The sequence below is a fragment of the Myxocyprinus asiaticus genome, chromosome 21 (assembly GCF_019703515.2).
Source record: "Myxocyprinus asiaticus isolate MX2 ecotype Aquarium Trade chromosome 21, UBuf_Myxa_2, whole genome shotgun sequence".
Lineage (NCBI taxonomy): Eukaryota > Metazoa > Chordata > Actinopteri > Cypriniformes > Catostomidae > Myxocyprinus > Myxocyprinus asiaticus.
This window is the reverse complement of record NC_059364.1, coordinates 36224835-36238986: the sequence shown is the minus strand read 5'-3', so window position 1 is coordinate 36238986 and position 14152 is coordinate 36224835. Positions and strand designations below refer to the sequence as shown.

Here is a 14152-nt window from a genome sequence, read left to right as displayed (position 1 = left end):
GCTGTTTAGAATGTGTGAGCTGTTTATTTTAAACTAGTTCCATCATCGAGACATACAGCAAGAGATTTGCAACAGACAATTATGTACTGCTTTCAAATGGGTTTTGCAATCCCTACTGCGCATCTCACTGGTTCACAAATGCATTTAAAAAAGTTTGTTTTGGTTGAGACCAGTCCGCGAATTACCGCACCTGTTCTGCGCTCACACTGATCTATCATTGAGCTGTGTTGATAATTGATCTGTGTAGCGCTGTAATTCCTCTTTTGAAGTGAGCAAAATGCACTCCAAAACATAATGTTCCGATGACACGGGATAAGGCTCATTAATATTCAAGAGGAAAGCACTAACTGATTGGTCAGTGAGACTGTGGCGAGCAGGCCAGGGCCGGGTAGATAAATGGTGAATGAGTTCCACCTGTGTGCCACTCCGGTCTCGCGTTCCAGTGAGGGGCGGTGGGAGTATTTAAGGAGAGGAGACAGTGGCAGATGAGCGAGAGAGACGCATGAAGCGATGTGTTTGTGTGTGTCTTTATGTTGAACGTGTCTGCTGAAAAGCAGCACGTGTATTGATTGTTACAGCTGAAAAGCCTTATTGTGTGACACTGAAAAGTGTATCTGCAATAAATGTCTACGTGTTGTGTCAAGCCAGTCCCAGCTTCCTCCTTTGCCATTCTTGAATATGTTACAGAGATGTTCCGATCCCCTGCCATCCTACGTTTCATAAATAAGCCACATGAAATGAAGTGAGTTTGATATGTGTGTTCTCTTTTAAGCATATGTTTCGGTGTCTCACTTCCATGTATTCCTCAGAAGCTCTATTACATTACGCCAGCCCTTACTGGCTGCAGATGTGATGCTCGTCAGTGATGGGCAGTAGCTTCCCTAAAAGTAGCGAAGCTATTAGCTTAACTAAATTTTTGAGTAGCGAGACGGTACCTTCGCTAGTTTTTAAATCAGGTAGCTTTTCAGTAGCGAAGCTATGTTTTTGACAGGGTAGCGGCATAGCATTGACAAAAGCTACACCACTACATAATGCTTTGTACCCGGTGTTTACTAATGCCAGTTTTGAATCAGAACTAAATATGTCTGATCACAAATGAATCTCTCATTTGAGTCTGTTCTTTACAATGAATTGGTCACACATGATAGGAAAGCGGTCTGAATCGGTCCGCAATTCAATCTGAATGGCTCAGAAAGCTTGCGCTCATGCTGCTCAATCATTTGGCGCACGCTCTCACTTGTCAACAAGCTTGTGGAATATTTGATAACATGGCAAATAAAGATAACACTGGTTGTAGTGGATATACAATCAATCAATGGAACCAAACCTGCAAATACATCCTATCGTTTGCCAGTGATGAAGAAAGTCTTTATTAAGTTCAATACTGAACGACTTCTGCAGGTAAACACATTTTCCTACACAAAAACACTTAAAAAAGTACCATGACATTACCATGTTTTTTTGAACATGTACCATTACCTGGGAGCACCATGTTAATACAGTGGTATATGAATGTGGTAATATAGTAAAGTACCATGGTATTTTTTAATTACCTTGAAGCACCATGTAAATACAATAGTATATGAATATGGTAATCATATATCATATTACCTTTGTAGTAACATGGTATTCTTTGAAGTACTTTGAAGCACCATGCAACTACAGAATGGTGAATAAAGAGTTGTATATCAAAGTACCATTGTATTACCATCTGATACCATCAGAAATCACAATGTTATTGCCCAGATGTGCTCTCTCTCACACACACACACAAGGAATTTGGCCTCTTATCAAAAGCTTCCAGTACATACAGAAATAAAAAACAGCTAGACACAGAACTACAGGATAAGATGAATAGTATACTGTATGTATGCAGAGTTTTTTATACAGAAATGTGCAAATGAAATTGCGTTTAAATGGGTATGGATTTGTAGAGGTAGTAGTATATATATAAAAAAAATCAAATGTAAAAATAGTGATTTTTCATATTGAACGTGTTTGTAGAGGTAGTAGTATAAATATGAAAACTAAAATGTAAAAATAGTGCTTTTACAGGTTGAACACATGGGTTTGTATAGGTAGCATGTCTAAAAATGTTTTTTTTTTTTACGTGCGCATACGTATTGCACCTACTGTATACTTGTATACAGTATTGCACTAAACTGTAATATACTGTACCATGGCTTTGATAAATGTCATGTGAATATGTCTTGTAGGTGCTTTGTCTATGTCAGTATGCTCTGTGCATCTGTGGTTGAAAAAATTAAGTAGCTTAAATGTAGCAAGCTACATTTGGCCTGTAGCTTGTAGTGTAACTTGCTACTTTTTCTGAAGTGTAGCTTTTAGCTTAGCTTAACTAATTTTTCTGTTGAGTAGGTGGTAGCTTAGCTAGCTAAATTTAAGTAGCTTGCCCAACACTGACGCTCGTGTCTGGGAGTGGCACCGCTTCCCAGTATAAAAGGAGCACCACAGCGTCACTTCGTTATTCATAAACCTCTCGCTTCACTCCAGAAGCCTGGTTTATCATTCGGGATAGTCATCGACTAGGATCCACACTGGTCGCTGACTACTCTTTCCGGTACTGAGTTCTTTTGTCGAATTACTGGCCAATACGCTGTGTTCATTTTGTCCTGCAATTTGCTCTCCGGCTAATAATTAGAATTTCTTTAGCACTCCAGCTAAATGGCTGCAGCAATGCAGAGTACTTCGGCTAGCGTGATGGATTCTTTGTGGCTTTGCTCTTGCGGGAACAAAATTTCATGCAAAGACACACACCAGGTCTGCTCTGCATATCTTGAGCTGAAACATAGCCAAGCGACGATTGACAACCTGAGATCTTGTGAGCATTTTGCGTGTTCCACCATGAAGAGCCTTAGTCACAGACTAGCACACCAAGCTAGTCTGTCAGGCCAGGATCCCCTCGTGTCAGCTAGCCCTGCTTTGGCTACTGCCCCGCAGGTATCCATTCCTGTAGATCTGCCCACCATGGTAGCTTTGACCTGGAGTGAACAGCTCGATGTGTGTGCCCCTTTGTCCACTGTGCTCAGTCCAGATGAGGACAAGGAGGAGGCACTTGATTACGAGGATGAGGACAGTTATATTTTCTTTTCTCTGAGGAGGAGGAAGATTTTGAGTGTTCCCTTTTCCTTCTCCCTGCACAATCGGCGCAACCCCTCACCGCGGCGGGAACCACGGAAAAGGCGGGTGAGGCTCCATCCTCTCCACTTCTCAGCATTGATCTGCAAGGTGGGTGCAAACACACAGCAGAGAAACTAAATATTCCGTGGCCGACTGTGGTAGTAGAGGCTGTAAAGTCTCGCTATGAGGGCAAAAGGCTGCTGAGGGCAAAATTGGTGGCGAGACAGCTTATTTCAATATTTCCAGAGCTATTGGAAGAGTTTGCGGTAACCTGGAAGGATAAACCTTTCACAAGCAAAATGCCCATTCAGGGGGGATCCGTGCTCAATGTAGAGGGAATGGAGAAGGAAGGTTTTCTCCGCATGCCTCCCATAGAGCCTTTAATAGCAGCGCACCTGCATCCCAGGTGCACGGTGGCTGCAAATCTGATGTTGCCATCGAAAGCAGACCAGTTTCAGTCAAGCATGACAGAACGCACTTATAAAGCAGTCTCTCTCTCTGTTAGGGCTTTGCACGCTATCTCCATGCTGAGCATATACCAAGCGGAGCTGCAAGATGAGGTGTCTGCCATTGCAGGTCAGGCACAATGGAATGAGATCTGTCTCGTCACGGACCTCTCTCTCCGTCTTCAGAGATGTGCTGTCAAAGCTGCGGGCAAGCCCATGGTCTCATGAGAGGGGGCGATGGCTGAACCTGGCTAACCTTTCTGATAGGCAAAAGGAGGCCATTTTGGATGCACCGGTTGTTTCAGAGGGGATTTTTGGTTCAGCTCTGACACAGATGCAGAAGAGGTGTGAGGAAAAGAAGAGGGATGATGAAGCTTTGCAGCTCTTTCTGCCCAGAAAGACACAGACTGCTCCTCCCCAACCACCTCTACAAGCTTACTCACAAGTTACAGCTCATCCGCCTCCAATCTTTCGTATTCCTAGGTGATAGAGACCACATGTGAGTGCGGCTGGTAAGAATGGACTCCAGAGCAAAATAATGCTTGGCCCAGGAAGAACTATCCACCTGCTACAGCTCAGATGGATCAGCCTGCTCCTCATCCCACTCAGGGAGCAATGAGGAAGAAGGCGGCATCATGATGGGTCTTTTCTGTGGGAAAGGCCCACAGCCCTCCCGTTTGCTGGCTCCCACCCTTCAGTACTTCAGCGTTCAGGAGAGAAAGAGTTCCAAAATTCCCAAATGTTCTGTGTGGCAAATAAAACCCAGATGAAGATGCAGGGCAGTGAAGAGAGCGAGAGATGGTGCAGTGGTGCACACCCACCCACTATTGACAAGCATTTTACATTCTCAAAACTCAATAAAGTTTTCACTGTTCCCACAAAAAGTGTTGCAAAACAAAGTGCCCCAAAAAATTTTGAGAAATACATTGATGAAACATTAAACACCACCTCTGGGAGTCACTGCTTGCTTAGAGGTGGTGAGCTGCTTAAACTCTGTCCAGACACAAAATGCTCGTGCATGCGCAGTACAAAGCCCGTGTCTCCCCACAGTTCAGCCCATGTGTCCCCACAGTCCCGCTGGGTGTTGAGAATGATACAATATGTGTTCAGACTGCAGTTCACCTCTTGCACCCTGCTATTCAGAGGAATAATCCTTTCTCAGGTACGGGGGGCATCAGCTCATGTTCTTCGGGAGGAAATTTCCTCTCTGCTGAACAAGAAAGCAATAAGAGTAGTTCCACCTGAAAAAAAGCCAGTGGTTTTTACTCAAGATCCTTCCTAGTTCCAAAGAAAGGAACTTGGGCTCTCCATCCCATACCAGATCTACGTGTACTGAACAAGTATTGAAGGAAGTACAAGTTCAGAATGCTCACTCATTCAAAACTCCTGAAATCAGTGCGCCCAGGCGATTAGTTCATGTCTATCGACCTGAAGGACACGTATTTTCACATAAATATATATCCACCCCACAGGAAATTCCTGAGGTTTGCATTCCAAGAGGCGGTGTATGAATATTTAGTCCTGCCTTTCGGCTTGGATCTCAGTCCAAGGGTCTTTGTCAAGTGCATGGAAGCGGCTCTAACTTTGCTCAGAGAAAAAGGCATTCGTCTCGCTACATATTGTGATGAGGAGAAGGGTGGGGCCAGGCTGAGTCCACAGCCCCCAATCAGGCTAATCGGCCGAGGAGAGGGATAAGGCCGAGCCGGATGCGGCAGTTTGGGAGATAGAGAGACACAAGCAGCTGCCGTGTGTGTTTATGTTTGTGTCTTTTAAGTTTTCATTAAACATTATTTTGATTGTGCGTATAGGACAAACATTGCATTATTGATTTTTGATTGCAGACTTTGATATCTTGGCAAATCTGAGCACAGTTTGTGATATTGTTGAGATCTCTTCTGAATCTCTTGAGGAGACACATGTGAGATTATGGGAAGCCACAGTCTCCCTACTGGTTTTCTTGACTGATGACCCCTGTTGAAATATACATTTTGTCAATTCTACCTAAACACATGGGGCCATGTGAGATATGGAGCCAATGAGATGAAAGTGACTGAATTGAATTCAGTTTACAGACCAGCAGCATCAGGCCTCGGGATATAATTTAATATTTTAAATTATAAAAAAACAAAGGAGTTAAAAAAGGGGGGAAAATAAAGTGTCGATAGTGAATAAAGTGCCCAAAATAAGAGAAGACGAGGTGGTGTCCTCGCGGTGCATTGGGCCTCTGTGTAGGTTAGGGAGTGTAGAAGGGGGAATGTTCCATGGCAGAAACGGGGGTGCATCTGCTTTCCTCCTTGTCTGTGGCACGAGTGGCAGCTAGTGGTTTCTCCAGTTCCTGTTGCGCTTGAGGGGCATGGTGGCCCGGAATGCTGGCCTGTCAGCCGAAAAGCGAGCTTTAGTCCCACCATCACATCTAACTCACCCACTCTGAGGATGCCAGCATGCATGCACTAGGGGAAGGAGGCCAGCCTCTTAAGGAGAGGCGCGCTCTGCTTTAAGGCAGCGGTGATGAGGCTCTATTAACTTCATATGCGCTTCAACACATGCTGCCAAATGATAATAGTCTCTGCACCCATCCTCTCTCTCTCCTGCCCACACCCATTGGGAGCCTAGGAAGGGCAGCCGATCCATGTGGCACTGATGTCAGGGTAGGAGGTCATCACGTCACAGATCATTTATACCTCTTGATATCGAAAGGTGAACATTTGCTTCTATAGGCCCGTTCCCATGTACAGTCCTGGTACTTTTCCCTTTGTAACTTTCTTGATGAGAACTTTTTAGAGGAATGGGACACCTGAGGAAAATTTCCCCTCTTGCATTCTCACTTACATAAGTAACCCCCATATAGTCATCATTTAGTATCAACAATTTTTCCTGTGACGTTGTTTGCACGTGCGATTCAATAGCAACAACAACAATAAAATCAACAATCTTTTACACAAACTTTGGCTGCAACCAAAAATGTAAGCAGCTGCCTTGCTTTCTAATCAGTTAATGGTTTACCTGACACAGTTTTTGGATGAATGGAACTCTTAAGGAAACAGGTCTCTGAACAGTTTTAAAAGCACCTTATTTCATCCTACTTCCTTATAAAGTCTTCGAAGGCAGCATTTACCCATTTTGAACGCAGTCTGTGTCTTCAGGTTACAGTTTACAGTAGGCGAGTGAGCAGCATGTGCGGTGTCCCTGAAGCTGGAGTGAGAGGAGAGTTGAGGTGCTCTTTAACATGCAGCACATGCTAAACTTAGCGAACAACATGTTGAAAATGTAATATAAAACTATTTATCAACACAATATTTTACAATAAAGGCTTTTATGACTCAAAATAAAATACTGTCTTGAAATACTGCCTCATTTACTTAAAAAAAAGACTTCTTTGCAGTAACCATGCAGTAACAGGCACGCAATACTTCCCTCATGTAAACTAGATTTCATGACTGTACAGTAGAATACAATTACCCACACTCAATAAACATCTGATTATTTACATCCGTCATCCCAGGGAAATTTTGATGTAGTAATCCAGAAATCTCTTTATTTTCTGTATAGTCACACAGTACAAACAGTAAAGATGCGATGAAAACTCAAAGCATCTCCTGATGAAGTCATGCAGCAACTCTGCTCAAACACACACACACACATGTGAAACAGGTGATCCTCTTTGGATACTTTGTTGGTTTATGTTATTTCTGTTAGGGAATTCGAAAGTTAGTGCAGTTCTCTGAGTAGCAGGCTAGCAGCTACAAGTTTGTTTACAAGGGGCGGCTGCCGACTTCTCGCATTTCTTATTGCTTTGTGCGACATTTTTGACCAATTACAGGTTGCAGCACCTCCTAGAGTCCCTCTAAGCCCCCAAAAGTTCCTACCCAGGAGTGGGAGCTAAAAATGTTCCTTAAAACAGCTTTGAGGAACTATAGTTCCTCAAGTGCGAAAACAACAAAAAGTACTTGTCCCACGGAAAAGTACTTGAAATGGGCTTTAGTCCCTGCAGTGGGAAAGAGCCTTATATGAACAAGCATACCTTGCTTTGACCTACAAACGTGAGGTTTACTCAGCTGTACATTACGGACTTACCTAAATGCAAACATTGCCTTTCACACACTCACATACATGCGTGCACGTAGACACATAAAGTATGTGCAAAAAACTTACACAGATTCAAACATTCACTCAATATGCTTTCTTAATATGGCTAGTTGATACATTTGGTGTGTTGCTGTACCTGCAATATTGAGAGAATTCAGAGATCAGCTTCAGCATGACATCACAGGAAGTGGGAGGAAGGAGGCTACAAGGTAATTTGAAAATGTCACTACATCAAGCACTCTATGCTTTATGGTATGTAGTCCTATTAAAATAATGATTAGTCAGAGTATCCTGACCCCAAGTCAGTCAAAGTAGACTGACCTGTAAATCAGTGCAAAAATATTCTGGAAAGCCTCCAGTATGGTATTTATAAACCATTCACTGATATATTCATTCATGCTCCATTATGCAGGGAGCTAAGAAACCCTACAGCAGCCCCGGGACTTACAAAGACACGTCAGGTTTGAAAAATGAAAGTTAGATTTGAATATTCATAAATTCTACAAACAGCTTATGGGTAGTGTGACCTGCTGTACCATGTAAAACTAATTTTAAAAGCTTTAAGCTAATACTTGTAGAATAAATGTAATGTCTCATAGCTAGTATTTTAGCTATGAGACAGTTTTGCACTAAAAATGTAGTGGCATGTTGTCGCATTAATTGGGTTAAGTAAAATACGGTTTTAAATTAATGTTTGAAATCAACATACAAAACTGCACACATTTGTGTAATTGGACTTTTGACTCAAAACATTATGGTTACTGAGCCCTTGTGACAGCTTCCTCGTGTGATCTCTTAGATGTATTTTCCAGTGAACATGTAGAGTAAAGAATCTCAGCTACTGTAATCAAACGGACCTTGATGCTGGTACTTTTGGTTTGCGAGTGTGAAATTTGTGTGAGTGTGCTTGCAAAAAATGTTTTGCACTGGTGCATCCTGTGTAAAACCTGTGTTGAGTGCACTAACACGATACAGCTCGCCATAACCCAACTCCCACACACATCCTCACTGTCTCTGTCTCTCTCTAGTCTCATAGCATGTACAAATTTCTCCTCTCATCCCCACATCCTCCCTCCATTTCCTGCTGTAATCTGGTTTTGATGGAAGATCTGTTATACTGTCATTATCTGCAGAGAGGAGAGATGGCTCTTATATCAGCACAAGACTCACAGGGCTCTTGCTGTTTCCTCTCTCAGTGACACATACTCAGACATTTGTTTGACTGATCTTGATCATGCATGCTTGTTTATTTTTGTCAGTGTTATCAGTGATAAGTAAGGCATTCATAGGTGGTGTGCAAACTTAGCGAGAATTCATAGGCACTGATTTATTTTATGTGTATAGTCTTTGCACACACCTGTAAATCAGTGGAGTAATCAGATTATATATTTGGTAATACATTTAGGATATAAACACCAGGATGTTGGCCTACATTAGTGCATTTTGTTAAAAGCTTTCTTAATAATAGTATGTCATGCACAAGGGTAGTTGAAAAATAACATTATGAACATGAACGTGTTAATTTTCAACATAATAAATATCATTAACTTTTTATGTATACTTTTTATATGTATACATAATTTCAACATCGTGATTTTAGGTTAAATGTAAATGAATGTAACAGGGACAGTCTACATTTTTAAGATGCTATAACTAGTCATCATTTTATTTAAGTTTTTCACTATTTTTATTCACCTTTTTGCTTTTCGCAGTTCACTTAATCTAAAAATCCCATGCAGTCTCTCATTTAATCATACAAACTGTATGCCTGATAATTATAAAATTAATGGTCTCAAAAAATCTAATTACTATACCTACATTTTTGCTAAATACATTTATATGAGGCTCATTATACATATTGCATCATTTTCCAGGTGAAATAAACACTAGAGGTGCTACAACAACTATGAATTTGTATTCTCTCACACACAAATCACGAGTAAAACAGCAGATTATCAGTTCATAAACACTTATTTTTCAGCCTGTTCCTTACACAATGCTATCTTATGACTTCATAGTAAAAGTGTTTTAGTGCATGACTTGTAAGCGATACATTTAAAATTTTCATTACAAAGCCAACTACATTTACAAGCTTGTTCGAGTGCAATCAAGTTGCATGGTAGCTCAACTGATAGAGCATTGCACTTGCGATGCAAAGAACCAGGGTAGGAGTCCAGAATAGTACGAGTCGACAGACTCGACATGTGAGCCGAAAATACCATAGAAGCACCAGAAAATTACGTTGTTGCTTCAGCAATTGTGCTTTATATCTCACATTTGCTTTTATGACACTATCAGTTAGGTTTAGGGTAGGGACTAGGGAGATAGGTTTTTTATTTAAAACTCAATAGAGCATGAACCTTAAAAACTTTATTTGTTTGGGGGAACATTTAACTTGCTTTTAGGGTCACAGAGTGGACATTTTACCTCGGAACTGCCGCGATGCGTGTAATGAACCACGTAATAGAGCGCAATAGTGCCCGCCCACTGTTTCAGGTGTCTGGGTTCCAGAACTATTTTCCACATTCATTTCTTCCATAAACTTTTCATAAAATGCTTTATAAAAGAGTTGTAAGCCTTGAACCATGCCACCCAGCTCCGAGGTGAATCACAACATCATGAACTTTGGTTTGAGGCAAAAAATTATTTGAAAATTGGACATAAAGACAAAGGTACAAGGCTGTGTACTTACCATCTTTCATGAAGGCTCACACTACTGTACAATCCCATGAAGCATTGTAAATGATGTCATTGAATAAAAACCGATGGGAATATATAAAACTATTGATTTTAGGTTGTTGATTCTAAGTATAGATACATATTTTACGTTTATTGCAAAATATTCCGACATGTACAAATATATAAGTAGTTTAAGGGTGAAGGGAGACCGACTCGATTACGTCATTCACAGTGCATCATGGGCTTGGTTGGCCATGGTTCTCTGATTGGTGAAGATTTCTCTGCTGGACCATAGGTAATGTAGTTGTTTATTATGAATTCCGATATCAAACACAATTTTTAAATAATGAAGTTGAAATAACGCAGACCGATGGCTTCAACGGAAGCATATACCATTGATGAACAATCTCGTAGCTCAAGGAATGTCTGTCTTTAAAGATTTATAAGTTATCGTTGAAAATCTATTCATCTATGGGATAAATTAATGGGATTTTTACTTCCAGAACCAGACTGTTGCTCTCTATTCCATTTTGCAAAACTGTTGCCACAGGCACGTAATTTTCATGAGATCGGGCTGTATAAAATAATTACAAAAATGCTGTTTTAATCAGTTACAGTAGTTTATAATTTACTATTGAAATTGGGTATTGTGCTATTGCTTATTTTGTTGGCTCTTTGCTTGTGATTTTCCTCATTTGTAAGTCGTAAATGTAAATTATGTATTGTGTAGATGGGTTAAGTTCCGCTGCTAAAATTCTCATTCTTGTTTGATTGTCCTTGCAGATAGACCTGGAGCCAGAGGGAAAAGTCTATGTTATTATTGATCTGTCTGGATCGTCCAGTGAAGGTAAGACATTAGTGTACACTTTCTGTGATCGCATTACATGTCATTTAAAGACTGCATGAATCATGTTCCTGTGTAACCATTATCCCTAATATAAGATTTCTCAAAAGGACAAACTCTCACACACACAGGTTTTGAATCCAGTCATCTTGTATTCTGTTTGATACACAAAAAAATAATGTGTGGGATACACAGTAAATAGGATTATTGTATTATTAGTTCACTTAACGTAAACCACTTGCCTTATTGGTAAAGGCAATGCCTAGTCTTAATGCTGTAGAGCATGGATGCGCATTAGCTGGACCAATCTGAAAAATCTTATTTTTTTTCCAGATGATTTCAGCTATAGAAGCTACTGTAACTTAATGATACTTAAAAAACCTTTATGATTTTGGTCACATTTAATTGGTTTTATTGAAACGTAGGCTAAGCAAGAAGTTTAGGATATTTCATAAAACCACTAGTCTGATGCATGCCTAAAAAAAAAAAACCTGCTTTGGGGTGTTGCCAAGATGTCTACCGAGTGGATTTAAAGGGACTTTTGGCCCATGTGAAGTGCAAAGCAGCAAATAATGTAAATGCAGCTTCACGATTGCTGTAGCTAAGTGGATTGCCACTATTAATATGTGGAGGATGAGGGTTTAAAAGATTTAATGCCCATTTCAATGAAACCGCAAACTATGGGAAACGGAAGCGTAATGGTAGTTATGTCAGGAAGACTCGTAGTAGTATACACCATTCATTCAATCATGCATCTCGTCCAATCCTAATACAGCATCTTTTTTATAAATCTTGTTATCGCATTTTTTATAAAGTCTGTTATTGCATCATGTGCTTTGTTTTCATGTGCATTGTTTACGCTCGCTCGTGAGTGAAACACACAATCATAATTCATTTTATGCCTTTGCTTTTCAAGCAAACAATTGCTTCATATTTGGATTAAACATTGCTGGTTTATTCACCTCGACGTTCACGCTCCTCAGCTAAGCTGGTTTCATCAGCAAGATATGCAAGTCCTATGTTTATTCTTCTCTTGGGAGAATTATTGTCATATACATCTAACTGGTGGTCAACGGGGGTTAGTTTTTGCTGTCAATGATCTCAGTTCTCACCATCATACATAAATACATACTGTATCAGTATGGCTTTTCAATCTGCTATGTTTCATTTGAACAGAGCTTGGTCGCCGATCTTTGTGTTTGATGTGTCAAAGTGTGTGTGTTTTTCCAGCGTGGCAGGGTGTCTCGTGGGGAGCCTTGTTCACATTGCTCATATGTTACAACCGTGTTTGCTGGCCGATGATTCTGCTTCATTGGCGAATCATTTTCAAAATGCCTTCATGATGATTGTGCATAATATTTCGGTGTACGTGGTCTGATTATCTCCATTAGTTTGATAATGCTTCTCATGTTATGTTGCTCCTATCGCACATTGAAGATTTTATTGAATTACATACATGTCTATGTTGCTGTTCTCTTAAAGGGGAAGTATCACATGCTTTGTGATTTGGGCAGTCATCTTTTTCAAGTTTGACCTGTTTTTCTTTTTTTGCTTAATACATCTAGTAACCAATTCAACAAGGCTGTTTTACATTAGTGATACTGGGATCATCTCTAAACTTCTTTACTCTGTTCAGTTCTGACATCGCTGGTCAAACATTAAATGCTCTACTAAATGCTTCTATAATGTGTGATTTGACAACATCTTATGATTAGGTAAGTAGTAATATTTTTGCTACTGTATAGAATTTCACTGTTCTGGGATTAGCATTTCTTCAGAGCAGATACTTTATATTCAGTCGTTTGACGCTTCACACGTCATTTTCATGCAATGTGTTTTGGCTTTGACACAGGCTTCGACAAAGCTTAGGTATCAAACATCACATCACTTGTCCTCTTGATCTGCATCTTATTGCATTCGTCATATTTTCCAGATTATTTCTATTCCCTTTTTGCATGGGTAACCCTTTCTCACTAAGGAAGCTTCAATCTATGCTCATCCATATAAAGCAAATTATATATAAAACCTTAACTACAGCATTGTTTATCCATTTTATGGGTAGCGCACAAACAATGTTCCCCTCCCTCAAAGCACATGTAGCATTGTTACTCTTTTCAAGGGTATTGCACAAACAGTTTTCACCCTATTCTGGACTAAGATGCATTAAAAGCATTGTTATCCATTTCAAGGGTATTGCACAACAATGCTCCACTTTTCAGGGCTCGGACACTTAGCTAAGCATTGGTTATCCTTTTCAAGGATATTTCACAAATAACGCTTAACCTACTCAGAGCTCAGATGCATCAAAAGCATTGTTATCCTTTTCAAGGGTATTGCACAAACAATGCTTCCCTTTTCAAGGGCTCGGACGCATAGATAAGCATCGGTTATCCTTTTCATGGGTATCGCACACCAGATGCCTCCCTATTCTGGGCTCAGACAAGTCGAAAGCTTTGGTTATCCTTTTCAAGGGTATTGCAGAATCAAAGTTCACCCTATCCAGGGCTCAAAAACCTCTAAGCATTGTTTATCATTGCACAAGCAATGCCCCCCCCCCCCCCCCATTAAAACAAAAACAAATCCACAAGCGTCCCTACCTTCACAAGGAGTGTGTGGGTTCTCACCTTATCAAATGGTGCACACAAGTATTAGGCACTCTTTTGCACATTTCTTCACATTGATGCTCATCTTTACTGGGGCCATCAATTCACATAAGCTACTCTATGCTTCTGTAGGGTATGACACATGTATTCACACTTTCGTAGGTTAACATGTATTTAGTCATATCCTGTGTTATGTTCATAAAATTCTTTCTTTTTTCAGGTTATCTTCAACTTCTGAAGGCATGTTTGTCATTCTGAATTGTTGTTTTTATTTTACTTTTTTATTTTCAATTAGGCCTCAATTCCTTTTGGGATAAGTTCCTAGAGAATCTGATCACTGAACCGTAGGACTGGGC

At 40.4% G+C, this 14152-nt stretch overlaps 1 protein-coding gene across 1 annotated transcript in view; it reads left to right on the top strand.

The window, feature by feature from the left end:
- Window positions 1-14152, top strand: part of LOC127412171 (protein kinase C epsilon type-like) — a 183891-nt gene that overhangs the window by 36223 nt on the left and 133516 nt on the right. Inside the window, exon 2 of the mRNA XM_051648324.1 lies at window positions 11133-11196. Coding sequence (XP_051504284.1) covers window positions 11133-11196 — 64 coding nt within the window. The remainder of the gene's footprint in view (window positions 1-11132; window positions 11197-14152) is intronic.